Source organism: Mauremys mutica, chromosome 13 (genome assembly GCF_020497125.1).
Source record: "Mauremys mutica isolate MM-2020 ecotype Southern chromosome 13, ASM2049712v1, whole genome shotgun sequence".
NCBI lineage: Eukaryota > Metazoa > Chordata > Testudines > Geoemydidae > Mauremys > Mauremys mutica.
Window position 1 is genome coordinate 20615921 of NC_059084.1, and position 19741 is coordinate 20635661.

At 44.1% G+C, this 19741-nt stretch overlaps 1 protein-coding gene across 1 annotated transcript in view; it reads right to left on the reverse strand.

The window, feature by feature from the left end:
* TOP1 (DNA topoisomerase I) overlaps positions 1-19741 on the reverse strand; it is an 83872-nt gene that overhangs the window by 6302 nt on the left and 57829 nt on the right. The window contains exons 9-17 of the mRNA XM_044985754.1: positions 15514-15629; positions 12448-12569; positions 10664-10786; positions 8872-9059; positions 8025-8169; positions 6789-6932; positions 4932-5117; positions 3022-3090; positions 1410-1524 (exon numbers count right to left, since the gene is read on the reverse strand). Coding sequence (XP_044841689.1) covers positions 1410-1524; positions 3022-3090; positions 4932-5117; positions 6789-6932; positions 8025-8169; positions 8872-9059; positions 10664-10786; positions 12448-12569; positions 15514-15629 — 1208 coding nt within the window. The remainder of the gene's footprint in view (positions 1-1409; positions 1525-3021; positions 3091-4931; positions 5118-6788; positions 6933-8024; positions 8170-8871; positions 9060-10663; positions 10787-12447; positions 12570-15513; positions 15630-19741) is intronic.

Here is a 19741-nt window from a genome sequence, read left to right on the forward strand (position 1 = left end):
TCGAACTACCTTAGTTCGAATTTCCTACCTGTCCAGACGCCGCGGGATCGAACTCCGCAGCTCCCCCGTCGACTCCGCCACTGCCGTTTGCGGTGGTGGAGTCCCGGAGTTGATGGGAGCGCGTTCGGAGTTCGAACTATCGCATCTAGATTAGACACGATAGTTCGAATTCCGAGAAGTCGAACTCTCCGCGTCAACCCGGTGGGTAAGTCTGGACCTACCCTTTGTGTACTAAAGCCATGAGTAATTTTGGGCAACAACAGAGAGGTGGGGAGGGATAGCTCAGTGGTTTGAGCATTGGCCTGCTAAACCCAGGATTGAGAGTTCAATCCCTGAGGGGGCCACCTAGGGATTTGGGGCAAAATCAGTACTTGGCCCTGCTAGTGAAGGCAGGAGGCTGGACTCAATGACCTTTCAGGGTCGCTTCCCACTCTATGAGATAGGTACATCTCCATATATTATTATTAGGGGCAGCATATCTAGCAGTCAGAGCAGGGTCAGGACTCTTCTTGATAGTACATAACCTTGGGCCTGACACTTAACTGTGCTAAGCCACCATTCCCCCTTCTGTAGGAAGGGCAATAATTCCCTGTCTTAGAAGGGGGGTTGGCTCATCCATGTTTTGTGCAGCATTTGGATGGATGGCGTTACACAAATAGCCAAGTACTAATGTTGCCCTGCATGTCTCAGATGCATAGAGGGGGGGATTTTCCAGGACACAGCCACTCTCCCTCTCTCCCCACCTCAAAGGGTCACTTCTAAAATTTTAAATTTCTTAAGATAAAACGCCCATCAAGATAGTGGGGGGCAGGTGCTGGAGACCTAGCTGTGCTGGTTGCAGGACACCTGGGGATGATGGTATGAATACACCAAGATGGCTGTAGGCCAAGTCTGCATCACCCCAATCCTGGGGTCATTGGCCCATCCCCAGTGCAAGCCAGTAACCACAGGGCTGTTCCCTTAAACTCTCCCACATCAGCCATGCCTCTTATGTTGGGGGCTGCAAGGGGAGTAGCATAGGTCTAGAATAGCCAACCCTATGCCACCTGGCATTTTAAGGGAATCCCTAGGAAGCCATTAATGTCCTTTTTGAGGTTGCCCTGTGCCACTAGAGTGGGACAATACAGCCTTGTGAGAGACCAGAACATACTTTCCCAATAATCTAAACACTTCAAGGGAAGTCAAACTTTGGGCCTTAAGCTGAAGGAGGGGAGAGTTTTTGGGGAAAATCCTAAGCCGCGTTTCATCCTAAATAACTTGTCCATCCCCTTCCTAGGGTTTTGGCCCTCGGTATCCAGCAAGACCATTTTGTACTCACTGAGACACCTCGGAGATCCACCCCAAGGCATCACCACCACACAAATCATCACCACAAATGAGGCTAGGTGGTCCCAGACAATAGCACTTACGGGTAGTGAGTTCTTTTAGCTGCTGCTGTAGCGTGATGGAGGCATTGTAAGTACGGAATACCTTGGCTGTCAGGCCCTCCATGAGGTCTTGAAGATGTTTATTTAAGATACTGGTCTAAGGAAGCAGAAAGAGTTTGAGGTTTCAGTCACTCCAGCATTAGGACTAGAATCCTTCTGAATATTTGCATCCTTGCTAGACTCACAGTCTTGCCATTGGACCAGAGGTTTAGCTGTGAATTTCTAGGTACACACACTATGATCCAGGCAAGGAAAATATGTAACCCATGCCTGGAATCTTTCTATGTTTTCCTTAAGCCAATATAGGAATAATGGAATATGTGGTAGCTACAACTATTGACAAAGTGAACAAGGGGCTGGGGTGGAACTGGGCTTTAGATCGGCATTGATGGAGACTAGGGAGGAGGAAGAACTAGCATCTGATGTGACCACCTGAATGAATGGCAAAGCAATTCTTGCTTCACTGTTCTACTTTTGGCCCCAATACATGGGGGTGGGTCTATCTCACCTCAGTAGGGGCACTCAGGTCCTTCAGTGTTTGAGTTTATCTGAAGGTGGGGGGGAGGGGGTTGGACAGCAAGGCATTCACCTCACACATCCCACGCCTCCTCCCCACGCTTAGGCTGCTGTTGCACAGCAACAAGCCCCTAGTCGGAACAAGCCAGACTGCTTAAAGACTGAGGTTTTAGACCAGTCACTTAAATGTGCACATCCCTACTGGAGACAGATGGCTATTGCCTCTGTGCCAGTCTCTGCCAGGCCCACTGGAAAGAGTCAGATGAAATCTAGGCCTTCTCTGCAGCAGTACAATTTGCTGTTGGCTGGCAAAAACAACAGAGCCGTCGTACCATGTTAGTCTAATACAGGGGTGATCAAAACTTTTTGGCCTGAGGGCCACATCAGGGTTCCGAAACTGTATGGAGGGCTGGGTCGGGAAGGCTGTGCCTCCTCAAACAGCCTGGCCCCCCATCCCATATCTGCCCCCTCCCACTTCCTGCCCCCTGACTGCCCCCCCTCAGAACCCCATCCAACCCCCCCTGGTCCTTGTCACCTGACCGCCCCCTCCCAGGACCCCCGCCTCTAACCACCCCCCAGGACCCCACCCCCCTATCCAACCCCCCCGTTTCCTGTCCTGACTCCTATCCACACCCCTGCCCCCTAACAGGCCCCCAGAACCTCCGCCCCATCCAACTGCCCCCTGCTCCCTGTCCCCTGACTGCCCCCCAGGACCTACTGCCTGTTATCCAACCCCCCCACCCCCACCCCCTTACCATGCCGCTCAGAGCAGCAGGACTGGCAGCCGTACCGCCCGGCCAGAGCCAGCCATGCCGGCGGCTTTTGCAGCTGCGCTGCCTGGCAGGAGCTCATAGCCCCACTGTCCAGAGCACTGGCGACTCGGCGAGCTGAGGCTGTGGGGCACAGCAGGGGAGGGGTTGGGGGCTAGCCTCCCTGGCCGGGAGCTCAAGGGCCAGGCAGGACGGTCCTATGGACCGGATGTGGCCTGTGGGCCGTAGTTTGCCCACCTCTGGTCTAACAGCATAGCAAGAATCACTAGGGTTAGATTAAGGAGCTCTGAAGCAATATTGTTGCTTACATTGAGTCTGTCAAAGAGGTCATCCTCAGGCTGCTTGTTCTCCATGAACAGCTGAAGATTCTTAAAAACCTACAAGAAAGGAGAAGGGAAAAAAATACTTCACAAGACAAAGCAAGGAGACTAGATGGCCCTGGGTTTGGGAATGGGATAGAGAGCCTTTTGCTTCTGGATTTCCAGTTCAGCAGTTCCTGAAGGTCATTGCCTTCTAAAAGGCTACCTGATGATCCATGTGAGAAGAGTTGGATCCCATTCCAAGTGGGCAGGTGTCCACATCCCAAGTCACCACTAGAACTTGTGCTAATAGTCTCCTCTCTGGCAGCAGAAGAGCCAAGGAGTGAATGGCCCATCTCACCCCTCTGAGGTTATCCCTCTAGGTCAGAGCTGAGAAGGACTCTACTACTGCCATTGCTATTAACTGCCCTGGTTAAAGAGAGCGCCAAGCTGGCACTTTTCCTTGGCAGAACAAGGTTACTCTCAGAGCATCCTTGCTACCCAATGGGCACCCTGATCCTTCTCCAATTGGGCAGAGTTGCCATCTCAGGCCAAACCAGTGATGTAAACCACCTTGACAGCCCCGATACAGCCACATCCCTTTGTTGCATTTGCTGTTTCACACAACCACACCACCAGCAGTTACACACAAAAACAATCAAGGCTTCCTAGATTATGCAGACAGACCAGGAATCCCTGCTCTACAGAGCTCTGAAATCACTTGAAAATTCAACTTCCAGGCTTTTCAGCAACACATTTTGATAACAAGACATCTAATACACAGAGATTTCTATTTTCATAATAATTAATTCCTCCACTGTGAGCTCTTAAAGAACACATCCCAAGAGGGACTAACGTCAGCGAATTTAGGAACAGAAAAATAGATTTTTCTTTCTTAACCCCTGTGACCCCCTCATTTCTATAATAGTGGCGGTTTGAAAAAAAAGTCAACATTCACTGCTCTTTGCCATTCAATTTGTCACAGCATTACAGACACTGTATTTTACACACTGGGCTATGTGTATAGTTAGTGGGCCAGATTCCTCTCTCTTACACCAGAGTAATATAGCGTAAATAACTCCCTGGATTTTTTTTAATGCCTCTGCTTATATTGAGTGGATGGAGATTTATCTTGGAGCCATCCAAGTAACAACAGCGAGAGAACTGGTGGACTGAATATAAACAAAGCAAATAAATATTGCATGGAACAGAAAGGTCTCAGTCAGCAGGTAGGTACTTTGTACAGTAGTTCTTAGGTCAGGCATACTTCAGTGAAGCTGCTCCACTGATTTACACCAGAGTACCTGAGAACAGGGCCTACCCCACTGAAGGCAAGCATTCAGACAAGGGCTTCAACAAAAGAAATCCCTTGTATAATATCCAGGCACACGTCCATGATACTTGATGTATAACTCCAAGTTTACTTACTGCTACACTAGTAACAGTGCAGCCCAGTACTGACCACACTGTGCTCTTCATGCTGCTGGGGAGGTTTGGCTTTTGCACCTGTGGCTATGACTGTGTCCCAACGATGTCTATCACCGAGAAAAAGGCAGGATGCTAAGGCTACAGACTAGCAACACGTCCACATAATGGCTTTAAAATAACCATTGCTGGTCACGTGGATATGGCATGGACTAAACGGCCACCAGCTCAGAGTATGGAGACTTTAGAAAAGGAGAAACCTCAATAAAGGCCTCACAGTACGGTTACTTCACATCAGAAGCAGGCAGGTGGCAGCCTTACTCCTCCAAAGCACCCACAGGAAGGGAAGGCCACAAGATAAGCTAACTTATTTTCTGCCTTCACATTTGGATAAAACACGATGTACAGGAATCACCACGTCTGGAGATTTTCCACCAGCCAGTTCCTCCTTTCCTTGTAACAGTGCACAGAGACAAGAATGGGAAACATCTCACCCTCTTCTCAACGGGGACTTTGTTGTAGTATCGGATGGAGTCTTTACCAGGGAAGTCAAATTCAACCATGTATTCCTGGCCATCCAACTCCGGATGCAAATTAATATGTTCCACTCGGAGGGAGCAACAGCCAACCGTGTCCGCTGTCTCCCCTTCTTCCTTCTCATTACCAGCTCTCAGGGCAAGCTACAAATTGAACAAGAGAAGGGGAGGTGGGCAAATGGAATCAAAATAAGAGGTTTAGCATTTCAAACTGCTCTGGTAATGTATGGATTGTGGGTCCTCTGGGAGTCTTGTCTGCTCAGTAACCAGGGTATTCCGATTTAGCATGGTACCATGTGCCTGATCCTTGAACAGAAGGGGAGCACAGACATTCAGAGAAGCTAAAAACAGGTAACTCTCAAAAGGAGAGGTTTGAAACTTGGATTACTGACATTAAAATATAAATATCTAGTGTCACAATGAAGTGCAATGGAAGTTATATGCCTGGAGCCAAAAAGAGGAGAAGACATAAGATACATCAAAATCAGGATAAATAAAAAGTTGATTATTTTTTAAACTGGATTTTTAAAAAAAACAAAACATGTTTACGATTAAATTTTACATTATGATCACTTATGTTAAGCCCTAGTTTACTATAATGATTAAAATTATTTAAATAAAAAAGAAAGCTTGTGCCTTAGTTACTTTTGGTTACATTTTAACTAGCAGTTGCACAGAGAACATGTATTAAATGTTCTTTATTTGCACTAGTTTATTCAAAACGTGTGAGAAACTGACAGAGTTGACCAAATAGGAAAGCTTTTCCTCTTCCAATCCATGCATACAAACCAGATGGGAGAGGATGAAATCTATTAATGCTAAAGACATGGGGCCAGATTTTCAAAGATATTTAGACACCCTAAGGATGTAGATAGGTTCCCACTGGGATATTAAGAGCAAATAAGCAGGTTTAAAAATAAGAATCTTCATAAGTGTAGATTAAGCTATATGATTGCTTAAATAAATGTATATAGATATAGTGTATCCTCCTGGTTGGCCAAAAGTACCACATTTAGAGGCTATATATAATTGCAAATAAACATGTTTTAATATTACCTACCAAGGAGCATGAACCTTTCTTTAGGAAAATAACTAAAAAGTACACATGCAATACAAGATTAAAAGCAATTATTTACATAAAGTTTCCTGCTTGCTAATTTAAATCATGACTAAAATTACTGTGATTTAACTCCATCCACGCAGATCAGAATGAGTAATTAACTGGTCACAGAAGCCACACAGCAGTGTTATCAGTATTAGGGCACAGTTTTAAACACTACAGTTGCATAAACATGGTGACCGACTACAGTTTTCTTAAGTGTGGCAAGAGCAATTAGCACAGTTGATGTCAGAGTCGTGAGGTTCATAACTAAGTGGTAATAAAAAGCAGAGCATTCCAGTAGGAGTTAGAAACCGCTGGAAGCCAAGGACCATACACCCACCTCCAGAGCTCCCACTGATCCAACTGGGGGACTCTGGAATTAACCTAATTGTGACTTCTGTCTGAACAAAACAATATTGCCCAATGTAGCCAGGTTCAGTATGGCAATTTACTGATCTGGATTTTCAGTTAATTGTGAGGAAGTGGAGACCAGTGTCACTCCAGGAGGAGACCTCTGTGTACTCTGAGGACTGGACATCTAATAGAATAACTGGTATTTTCTCTCAAAGCCCTTCAACTCCCTTATTTAATTTGTGCAGCTTGTGAGCGTTTCTATCAAAATTTTATTTGGGCTTAGGGACAGATGCCCACCAGCCCTGCATCTTTATTCGGAGTGAGGCAGGAAGAGGAAACTGCCAGAAATCAACCCTCACTTTATCAATGAAGTACAGTGCCACAGCTCTCTGTCGCACTTTCATCTCTTTGGACTTCCAGTCTTCTCGATATTGATTCCGTATCTTATCCACACACTTCTTTAACCTCCGAGCCGTCTCATATTTCTGCCAGTCCTTCTCACCCTGCAGAAACAGTCACAAGAAAGTCAACACACCTGAAAGTGAGCAGCAGAAGCAGAGAGAGTTCCTGCTCAAGCCTATGTGCACAAAATCACTGGGAATTCTTCGCTCAAAGTTCTGCCTGAACTAAGTTCACATGCAGTTGCACATAGTTCAGTAGCCGTGACATCAAGTGCCTGCACAGAAGTCAGAAATCAGATGAGAGAGGTACTTGGTCTTCCAGGTCCCTCAATGTACAGTTACAGAGATTGCTATTTTCTTAGCAGTCCCCTTCTCACAATTAGAGACTCACTCAGTAAAGCCATAAAGACAGCAGAGTGAACTCATTTAAAAAAAGATCTGAATAGCACATTAGAGGTGTGTGATGATACGGTTACTACAGGTCATCAGAAATTATGTCCCACCACACACTCAGGACAAGATTCTTATTTTCGCTCCAAGGGAGCCACCCAGTAAGTGTAGTGTCTCTCTTAAAAACAGGCAATTTTCCTGTTGAGAAGACCTTCCCAAAAATCTGTCCTACTAAAAATAGAAATCCAACTACCTTCAAAGTCTCATCATTTGTTTTTACATGATTTGACAATTACCAGTTATCTGTGCTCACAGCAGGGTTTGTTCTTCTCAGAACATCACCCCCTCCTCCATCTTGCAGTGAAGTAACATAGCTGGATTTATGCCTTTAGACTGACACCCAGCACATGGTTAGGAGTTCACTGCATGATCAGGCAGGAGACACTGGGGCCAAACTTAGAGACAAAATTGGCAGAAATTTTCTTTTAAGCTTACTGCAGACCATGAAAGGCTCCCAGCTAGGATGAGAACATCCTTTCACCCAGAAATCTGAAAGCACTTCACAGATATTATTTCACACCCCTACAGAATAGCTATTTCCCCTATTTGGCAGATGGGGGAAAACTAAGGCAAAGTGACTTGCCCAATGGTAGTCAATGGTAGAGTGAGTCAATGGTAGAGTAAGAAAAAAGTCGGTCTCACCTCCCTGTCCGCTGCCTTAACCACTAGATGGCCACGCTCCCCCTCTTAACAAAGTCGCTTAAGATGCAGCATGGCCAAGCAACCTTCCAGATAAAACATTACCTTGATTCTAGAGCTGGGGTTCAACATGATGTATTTAATAGATCCTTGGATGTTTTCAGTCCATGACACCAACCAGGTCACCTTGTTATCATGCCGGACCTCCTTCCATTTGTGACCTGGAGGAGGTGGGGGAACTTTGGAATCCCTGCATAAGGTAACAAAAACAGCAAGAGGAAAGAAATGGTCTTAATAGACCCCAGGTGATAAAATATAGATGACTATCAAAGATTAAAGTGTTAATGGACAGCAAAACATATTAAACAAGTCTCTCTCCCTACTCTAGTCTGGGAAACCGCATTTCTGTAGCGGGATAGTAAGATGAAAAACTGTAAGTCAAAGATCAAGAGATACACAGTCATGTTTACGCTTCTTACGGAATTGTTCCCTTTTGTTAGTTATTGTTGGGTAGCTCGTTGCTTTGATTTGGGGATGTTTCTGCAGCTTCAGTTGTCTACATGGAGAAGGAGAAGTCTGAAGACCCTACACATTGGTCTGTTGCCTCTTAGGACACAAGAAAAAGTCAAGTGGGAGAGCTATACATAAAATAAATACCCTTTGGCCCCAAGGGAGTAGAATGAACAGGAGCTGCCCTGCACTGTAACAGAAGATGCTGGTGTTGATCAACACTGAGGTGTGTGGACAGACCTCTGTGACACTTATGAAAGGAATGGCTTGTACACAACTGATGTTTTCATTATACCGCTCACCCTTCAGAACACCTAAAATGACCAAGAAACCCAACACATGAACTTTTGAATGCTTAGATGCCATGTCAAGTTACATATACGATTAAAAAAAGTTATCCTAACTAGTAAGCAAAGCAAGGTGCAAAGCATCCCATGCTCACTTGCTGCAATTAATGATGATGTCTTCTGGCATGATCCGTCTCTTCAGCATGCCCATTTTGGGATGGTTGCCACGCCCTCTGAAGAGGCCTGGGGGTTCAATCTTGAAGTTGGCGATCCTCTCCTTGTGGTTATCCATGATACAAAATCCGTATTCTTTCAGTAACCGCTCATTCTCCTCTTTGATTTTCTAGGAAGACACAAAGCAGGGGGATTGCACTGCACCCAAAGACACCACGTAGCTCAGTATCAGACTGAAGCAAAATGCATTTATTATTTGTATTGCAGTAGCACCTACAGGCCCCAATCAGGATTGGGACTCCATTGTACTAGGTGCTGTACAAACACTGAATAAAAGGCAGTCTGCCCAGAACAGCCTACAATCTAAATGGCAATACCAACAGAAATAAAGTTAGGGACTAATAGCTAAGGCTGCGATTTTTGTCATGGAGGTCACAGAATTCATGGCTTCCAGAGACCTCCAAGACTTCAGACTGTGGTGGCTAGGAGCTGCAGGGTCTCCCCACTTCCCCCAGGGGAGGCAGCAGGGGGACCCTGGACCTCCGAGCTGGAACCTCTGCAGCTCCCCAGCCACCGCAGGCTGTGCGGGGACTCCGCAGTTCCCCATTTTGTCGGGTATTTTTAGTAAAAGTCACAGACTGGTCCCAGGCTTCCATGAATTTTCTTTATTCCCCAGGACCTGTCCGTGACTTTTACTAAAAATATCCGAGACAAAATCTTAGCCTAACTAACAGCCAAATGTAATATATGCAATATGTACAATTTTTTCTAAATTTGTAATTACATTTCACTTGTCTCTGACCTATTTCCCCAAACCAACTGCCTCTCCATTCCCCTCTGTCCATGTGCCACAAACATCAAGTTTAAGGACTTTTGATCCACCACATTTAACATCATGTTATTTAAAAAAAAAAACCAAGCGTCTCACTTTGAGACCTAACAACACAAGGTTGAAAGGTATGAAGAAATCAATGCACCCTTAAATGAAGTTGCACCAACTAAGAAATGGACACAAGAAAGCCCCTTCTACTCTATTAGTTATGTAGGATGGGGTGTGTGTCAATCAATATTGATCAAAGAAAAGGCTAAAAGCAAGCAAAGCCAGGCACATGCTCTATTCCATACTGGGAACCTTTGAATCCTGACATCATGGGGTTCAACTGTATTGGGAAAACCCTCCCCCATCCAATTAGAGGAGCTCTGAACCTCACCACCTAGGACAGTTAGACTAGAATTACATTACCAAAGGCACTAAAGGGAACCAAAGTTAGATCTTGTGATAAGTTTCTAGTTCTTATTGAAGTGAGTATCTAGGGGTTGTGTGGGAGTGGAGGGAAGACATGCAGATACTCCTTGAAAAATATCTTCATCCTAGTAACACCATGCTGCTGAAGGAGAAAGGGCCAGAAACGTTTTATCTTCAGAAAGAGAATTGCAGTAGGTGGAGGTTTCTTACTAAACATTGATCTTGACATATTACCTATGCAGACATGTTAAGAGGAACATAAGTGACAAGGAATTTCAGGGATGTTACTAGGAAACAAATGAATTCTTAGGCATCACAGTAAGATCAACAGAGACACAGACTTTTAGCTAGAAGTGCAATACTTCTGCCAGTCCACCTTGGGTGGTACAGGTTTTACCAAATCCCTTCAGTGTGATAGGAGTGACAGACTGCGCATAGATGATATGGCCAGAGGAACGAATAAAGGATTATGATAAAAAAAACCCATCTAAATGGCTAGAACAGCCTTCTACAATTCCCTAGAGTACCTGTTTCTCTTCCTTGGACATCTGTTTCCTAGCTTCTGTCTGAGCTTTGAAATACTGGCTCATCTGTGTGAAGTCACACTTGCTGAGGTTCGTGATGGTACTCTTTTCTTCTGAAGTCATTTCCTGGGCGGATGAAAGTACAGCATAAAACTTTCTTATAGTTAGAATAAGGTTTAACTGCCCCTCCCGGCCCCTTAGAAGGTATCAAAGGGCAGGTGCTCCTAACAAACACAGCTTCTGCATGCTTATCAAAGAGCTGTCAATTTCTACTAAGTGCTCAACCTAGCCAGGGCGAAGGAGAAAAGGATGAAGAGGGATGTGGCACACAGAACATTAAGACTGTCTGATCTTTGCAAGCACTGAGTGCATATTCTATTACACAGCAACCTTTCAAACCACTTAGCCATTCAAGGGTTGTTGAAGTTACTGGGGGAAGGAGAGGCCACCTAGGTAACCTGGGCCAGCTGTCTGAATATGCTTATTCTCTTGGCATGCTTATACTGGGTTGGGATAGTGAAGCTCCTACTTTGCAAGACTCAGAAAGGGGCTAGCCTCTGATACAAAGGTAGTGATGGCTCTTCAATTCCACAGTTTCAGTGGGGCAAGGATTCATAAAATTCCAAGGCCAGAAGGGGCCATTGCGATTGTCTATTCTGATGTCCTGTATAAAACACAGGCCACAGAACTTCTCCAAATAATTCCTAGAGCAGAGCTTCTAGAAAAACATCCAGTCTTGATTTTAAAACTGTCAGTGATGAAGAATCCACCACAACCTTTGGTAAGTTGTTCCAACGATTAGTTACTCTCATTATTAAAAACGTGTGCCTTATTCCCAGCCTGAATTTGTCTAGCTATAACTTCCAGCCATTGGATTGTGTTGCATCTTTCTCTGCTAGCCAGAAGAGCCCATTATGAAATATTTGTTCCCTGTGTAGGTACTTCTAAACTGTAATCAAGTCATCCCTTAATCTTCTTTGTTAAACTAAACAGACTGAGCTCCTTGAGTCTAGTCTACCGCTACAAGGCAGGTTTTCTAACCCTTTAATCATTCTCCTGGCTCTTCTCTGAACCCTCTCCAATTTACCAGTATCATTCTTGTATTGTAGACACCAGAACTGGACACAGTCACACTAGTGCCAAATTCAGAGGTAAAATAACCTCTCTACTCAATATTTCCCTGTTTATGCATCCCTGGTTTGCATTAGCTCTTTTGGCCATAGCATCACACTGGGAGCTCCCGTTCAGCTGATTATCCACCACGACCCCCACATCTTTTTCAGAGACACTGCTTCCCAGGATAGAGTCCCTCATCCTGTAAGTATGGCCTACATTCTTTGTTCCTAGATGAATACATTTACATTTAGCTGTATTCACATGCACATTGTTTCCTTGCACCCAGTTTACCAAGCAATCCCGGATTGCGCTGTATCAGTGACCTGGCCTCTTCATTTATTTACCACTCCCCCAATTTTTGTGTCATCTGCAACTTGGCAGTGCTGATTTTACATTTTCTTCCAGGTCATCGATAAAAACCATGTTACATCACACGCAAGTATGACTTGCAAAAGGTCCACCCTTGTTCGTTTAAGAAATATTTACCAGGAGGCCCTTCTTGGAAAACTACAGCATAAACAGGAACTTTCAATGCTAACATCTGAGGCAACCCTTTGCTCTCTGCCTTGCACTAGCATTTTGTGCACCAAGTCAGAGTAGCCCCTATTCTCTCTCTAACACACAGGAGAAAATGGCCATGTAGGCTGTCATCCCAGTCCAGGGATCCGTACCTTTCGCCAGTCTTTAAAAAAGTTTTTCCTGAAGATATCCTTTGTAGTGTACTCATGATCAAGCATTTTTGCAAAGAATGTAGCCACTTCTTCTGCTTTGGGACTCAGCTTCATTACTTTACCTATGAGAGAGGAGGTTTAATTTAAAAAAAAAAAAAAAAAAAAGTCAGCGGAAGATGTTCATCCCCTAAACCATTCTGCTTTTTGCACCTTGATGTTTCAAGAGATCCAGGAACCCTTCCACTCAATGGTGAACCTCTGTGGACGTACAATACACAGCCAGATTAGCCAAGTACATGGTTTGCCGTTGTATTTCAGTGAGGTTTTGTTCAGTGTGCCATATGGCACCACAAACTAGAGTCCCCTGACAGTAAGTATGGGATGCAAAGGGAGCAGAGAAGAATGATCAGACTATTGAGGCCTAAAATTTGACTTGCATTAAAATAGTTATAATATGATCAGGAAATTTTCCCTGGAATCTAAATATTTTATATATATATATAAATTAACTATCAACCAATCTGATGTCTGATAGGCATGTAAGATATATAGAGTAGGAAGGAAAAACAACTCCTGCAGCAAACCATTAATCAAGAGTCACCATGACCAGAGGTACACATATATATCCCTGCTGAGAGTAGTGATGTTGGTGCACAAAGTGAAGGAGACAAGGGAGCCATACTGGTTTTTATTCAATTCCATCTTCTGCTTCTCCGCTTCTTTACTAAACCAGGAGTCAAAGAATGATTTAGCCTTCCTATTCCTCTCACACACATTGTTTAAAACATGTCAACTTGCTGTCTACGAATAAGCAGCTATTTCTAGACAAGAACACAGGCAAATCTCTGCCAAAGCACACACCAGTGACACCCACAAATTGGGCAGTAGGTGGTGCCAAACACTTCTCCTCCTCCGCAGGAAGGTAAGTATGTGCAAACTCCACCAACCAATGGAATGAGATTCAGGTATCATGGGAACACACTCCAATGTCTCCAACTCCTCAGACTCAAAATATAGTCACATTTAGTTCTTTCAGTGATCAGTGACATCATAGTTCAGCTTGGCTGCAGGATTGCAATAGAGCCTTTCCTCAAAGTGAAATCACTGCGAAGAAGAGATCTTTTGAGAGCGAGGGAGAAGAAATTGCTGCATCAGAGCTCCACATTCAAGGTCTACCTTTTCTACTGAGCATGCCTCTTCAATCCCAGATCTCATTCTTGACATAACATTATGCTCCAGCACACTCAGAGAAATATTTTGCATGCATCTCATGGATACAGCTAATAGTGAGGAATATTTTAAATCCCAATAGCTTGCTGAAGAGTCCGCATCAGTGGTTTTTTAATTGACTCTTTTACCTCACAAAAGTCAGTGCCAGAACTGCTACTGTTAACGGTTTAATAAACTACTGGGAAAGTAAAATGTTATCCTCTTGATTCACCAAGTGAAAAATTTACATCATACGCAAAAATTAAAGTGAGGGAACTATCTGCACAGTCTAAAGAACTTAAGTCAACAAAACATAGCAAAGGAAGGCTCAGTTAGACCAAAGATGATTGAATACATCACACTAGAAACTAAGATACCAACAGGATTGCTGTTAGTTTAATTGTAACAAACATACACTGTTTGCGTACTTATAGCAGGAAGCAGCAAAACAGAGGGTTGCAAAGGAAAAAGGGATAAAGCTGCTAAACCAGTTGACAAAGGTGCAAGTGATAAGCTGGTAAGATGTTTTGGGGGTTAAATGCCATTAAAATTGCTCAAAAGTTGCCTACGGTTGGCACAGAGTAACCACTGGCCTCAGTTGTTATTTTGCAAGCAGAACTGCAGAAACTTGCTTGGATTGGATTTCATCCCTCACTTTCCCTTCTTTCAAAGACTTGAGCAATCTTCCTGTGATGGGACCATAACTTTAGTACTATGGAATTTATCAAGAGCCCTGAATGTTAGTAACTCAGCTTAAAAAACCAAGAGCAAACTAACAGGCTACTTTGGCATCCACAGCTCCTTTGCAGGAGTCTGGCGCTGCAAGTGACTGGGAGCTCTAGCAATAGCTCTGCAGTAATTATGGACACCCTGTCAGATGGAAGCGGGCATTCTGCTGCAAAAGCAGGACTGGTCACGGTATGGACTCCTCTACTCAGAGGAGGCTGGCAGGTGGCTGACCAAGTGTGGAGTACTGAAGTCTAAAGTTATTCTGGGGTAATCTCTGAATTGGACAACACCTCCTGAGCACAGACAGTAGGATGCTGAGCAGATCTCTCACAATAGTTTGTGCGTGAATTCGACACCGCATTTTCCTAGAGCTGGTTTTTGGGGTGGCTTGGACATTTGTTTGAACATGCTACTGATAAAAAAGAATCTCACAACTTCTAAGTTTAAAACTTCCACAATGTTTCATGGGAACATCCCACTGCTTCTGAAGCAATTTCACAGACAGATGCCCCTTTAGAGTGAAAAATTCAATTTTCATCCACTCAAGTACCTTTCACTTAATCCAATCCCTGGTTAATATGATCCTCCATTTAATGTGATCATACCTGCAGGAACCAAATCATCATTTATATTAAAATAAGTTCTGCCTGTTATTCTGATCACTTCAGGCAGGTGTTATGGGAAAAACGAATAACTTGGTATAGAAAGCTGCAATTTAATTAATAATAATAATAATAATTTAAAAAAAAGAGACCCTAACACTGAATGAGAAGGACGAGGGCCCAAGGAAGACCAACAATGCTGAAAAATAACTACTAGTACACGGTGCGTTGGTCAGATGTTGTCACTTATGGTGTAAAGCATTATCACATGCTACGTGAGCTGTGACATGTATCCTGGTGATCACAGGGAGAATAAATGCAACTTCTTATTTCCCAAATAGATTCTAACAGAGGTTTCCTTGTTTCTATAAAGTTTATTCCTCTTTTTATGATCACTGGAATTTGCTTATACAGCAAATAATTAGACTGGACCACCACCTCACCCCACCACTTTGCAAGAGAACCCTCTCCTCGTATTAAGAATGCCACCTTCTATCCCAGTAAGTGTGAACCCTTAACAACTTACCATCATAGTAGAACTTGACATTTTCAGGCAGAGGTTCATATGGCGGAGCAAACACAGGACCTTTGTGCTCTAGGAATTTCCATTTAATGCCTTCAGGGTAGCGCTCTTCCTCCCACCTTTAAAAACAGACCAACAAACAGATACAAAGACTCATCCTCCAGCCACCATTTCCGTGTCTACATGGGAAGGGTGGCATATAAGAACAGTCAGCAATCACTGCATTGCACTTCAGAGTTCACAATGAACAGTACACAAGCAAACCCTAGAACCCCAACTGCCATCTTTTTGAAAAGCACAGAACAGGCTCCAGACACAAATTAATGTTCTGGGCCAAATTCACACTGCTGTTATGCCAGAGTTATATTCAACTGAGTTGCAGCAGGGATGAGGCTAGCCAATTATGTTCTTCACCAAACAAATGCATGCATGTGTACTTAAGAAAGTAAAGGACTGAGCCAGGTATAGTACAGTCTTCTTTACAGCAAACTGTCAGTTTAACAAGGCCCTCATCTAACTTCCAGTCCAAGATGTCTCCAGAACAAAGATGGACAACAGCAGCAAATTATGCAATCCCTTTCTGATGTGGACAGATGTCCCAATAAGGATAGAGATGACAAAGAGAAACTGATTTTCACTTGTGACCTAAGCAAACCCAGGTGTTTGGAGAAGAAATATTAATTAATCCTCTGTGTCAGCTAGCGCTCATTTCCCCCTCCCCCCTTTTTTTTTTGCATTATAAAGAGAACACGTTCTCTAAGGCAAGCACAAAACAAAGGATAAGGACAAAGGTGCCCTAAGGCTCCTATAGCAATAAGTAATTAGGTCCCATAATAACCATGAGGTAGGTATTACTATTTTCCAGCTGGAGAAACTGAGGCAGAAAGGTTTAGAGACTTTTCTGGTGTTGATCAATGGTCAACGACACACCCAATAACAAATTGAAGAGCCCCAAGTCCTGGATTCCCAGTCTTTTGCTCAAACCGCCACACCACACACTCCTTCCATACATCTGCACTGATCTTTTGTTATAGCGGCAATAAAGTAATTGTTACACACCACTGGCACAGGATCTCCTGCTGAGAAAACAATCTATTTCATCTTAGCATTTATGCAGCAGGGGGACACTATTATCCTGTCACAGCATTCGATCTCTTAATCACCCAGCCAACTTGTTGGACAAAAAATGCCAGGTTTCTCCATGTTGCTCCTGATTCCTGTATCCCCAGCCTCCTAGCCAGTTTCACGCTGGAGTGAGTCATCAGCTGGGAGAAAACATACATGCAGGAAATGTTGTGCACAAATAAGTGCTGGTTGCTGCAGCCCTAATTAGATAACAGGATCACTGTATAAGAGACAGGTACCATGTAAATATATAATAAGGCTTCTCTCTGAAGGAGCCCAAAGTGCTTATTAACCGATATGCATATAGGCACTGCTGAAATGCAGTCACAGCCAGAGAGGAGACCAGGAATCAACTGGGACATAGCAGACTGCTATGATACTGGTTTTGGTCAAAGAACCTGGACCCATCATTACCTTTACAAGATGTGCAGTGAGCTCCTCAGTGTCCAAGCAGAGCAGACTAGAACCTTAGTTGTTATAAGCCTCAGAGTAAAGACAAACTAAGGACTTCCTTTCATGACCTTGCACGTGTACGCTGGTGACACGAACTAAAAGGTAAATTTTAGTTCATGCCAACTTAGCCTTTTGGGCTATGTTAATGTGAACTAGGTACCTCGAGCTAGCAGTCTCCACATGGGGCAGTTACAGTGCAGCACATTGGTAAGCACTGCAATTCACACCCCATGTAGTCCGCATTGCTATGCGGTGGAGACATAGCCTATGTTTCACAAGTCTAAGAACAAAGGCTGAACTGACCACTTTGAGATCCGAACCTGCAGTAGTAGGCAATTTCTAACCTGAAGTTTTCACCACTCAAAAGTCCACTCCAGCACAGAGAAAAAGTTGACTCCTGCATAGTAGCTATGTGGTGGGGAAAAGGGAAGGAGATGATCTGCCATTATTAAGGCTATGATTTAGTCACAGGTATTTTTAGTGAAGTCATGGACAGGTCACAAGGAATACACAAATATTCATGGCCCGAGACCTGTACCTATGATTAAATCTTAGGGGGGGGACCGTGGCCTCTGTGGCCGGCTGCCGGAGCAGTGGCTGGTATGGCTGTCCCTGGGGCCGCTCCAGCAGCTGGCCCTGGAGCCAGCTGCTTGGGCAGCCCTGGGGTCAGCCAAACTGGCCCCTGCAGAAATCACGGAGATCGTGGAAAGTCATGGAATCCATAACTTCTGCGACCTCTGTGACGGACATGGAGCCCTAGCTGTTATTGTTGCAATACTTCAGGACAGATTTGCTACTATTCCTTTTAATGTTTGTTTGCCTCACTAGCCCCACTCCAACAGTCCTCCTGACATTCCCTTGTACAGATTTTGTACCTCTGAAGCCACCCTACTCTCTAGTAATGTTGAGATTAGATTCATTGTTTTGTGGGGGCACTGCTCCAGTTTGGAAATTGAGCTGACTGCAAAGTGGCTGTGCCTTGGAATAGGCTGTTCCATGCTGGGTTCTATTTGCAGCTCTGCCACTAACCGAGTGACCTTGGGCAAGTCATTTCACCTCCATGCCTCAGTTTCCCTGGCTGCAAAATGGTGATGCCATTGCCATCATCACGAGGATTAAGATGCTCAAGAAGGCAAGCACTAGAGAAAACACCACAAAGAATTCAGATCTTCAGAAAACTGACTGGCATGGAACATAAAATTCTTTGAAGAGATGAGGCTGGAGCGCTACAAGATGGAGATGGAAGCCCTTTCAGAAAAGACATACGATGAAAAGCTGCAGATGGACTAAGCGAACACCAGCAGAAGGACATTGTTACTAACTGCCGGGTTTTGCACTTTCAAATACAGTTTCGCTCAGCAGTCAGCACAATTTGCAGAGCTCTGGCACAGCTAACTTTGACTTATGCTGCCAAGACAGGCAAGGAGAAAGTTCTGTGGCCTTCCAATAAAGGCTTACCGATGATACCGACTCTGATATAAAAGGGGGAAATTAAATATTAGGATACAGAGACAAAAACAGGAAGGTTTGCTTGAGATAAAGCCAAAAGAGAGGCTTGTGAGGGCAAGAGACTTTTTCTGGATCACCAGTTCTTTATGTACTAATGGTTACATTAAAACTGAAATAGATGAAAGCCAGAGCACCAGAAAGAGGTCAGGAAGCTAGGGGGGAATTCAGAGAAGAGCACCAGGATGTTATGGAGGGGCTGAAATGACAGATTTAGGATGAAAGAGTAAAACCTAAACATACAAGGACATTTGGTGGTCAGGGCTGCATTTGAAATCATGACAATTGGAGTCAAATATTTGAAGGTTGTAAACACTATGAGGAAGAGGAATTGTTTTAGGGAGCTGCAAGGCATGATGGGGTGAAACTGAGGAATGCAAGGTGAATACTAAGAGGGTTTTCCCAACAAGGCGGCCTACTAAAACAGCAGAATAACGCCCCCAAAGGGAAGAGGTAGAAGGAAGCTCCAAAGCAGAGTCACTCAAAGGTCTTACAAACAAACAGAGTGCTAAGATGACAGGAGTCTGGAAAAATATTTGCATTTGAAGCCAAGCTGTATTAAACTGTAGGGAGTGGTGAGGGCCAGTCCTCAAATACATGAATATTCATCACCCTACACATACTCTGGGGGACAACATTGGATTGTATTAGAGATGCCAGTACAAAACCACTCGTAAAGAAAAATTCATCTGCTGAGTCATCGAGCTGACAAGTTCAAGGGGAGAGTAACACAGGGGCATCTCATACCCCAGGGCCAGATAATTTTCTCCCTCTTGCACTCAAACTGGAAAATCTTCATTTATTTGTAGATCTATATTTTTAAAATGCCGATGTCAGTGAAAGTTGAACTTCAGTCACGCCAGTTACGTTACTTTTTGGATTCTGCACACAGGAAAAAATGCTTCCCATTCAAATGCTTCCCAAATTGGACAGGTTAAGTCTTAAAGGCTTTTAAAAACTCAAAACAGAATGTGTCCCTTGATCAGCTTTCATTCATGTGTTCTTTAGGTAAGATACCTTTTGGGAAGGGAGACTGTTGCACAGTTGAGATCAGACTGTAATAATCAGGGGTGAAAGCCAAAATTACTTCTAGTTTAAGGAGGTCCCAGAATCAAGTTTGCCTTTGAAGTGATACAGTGCTTAGTCT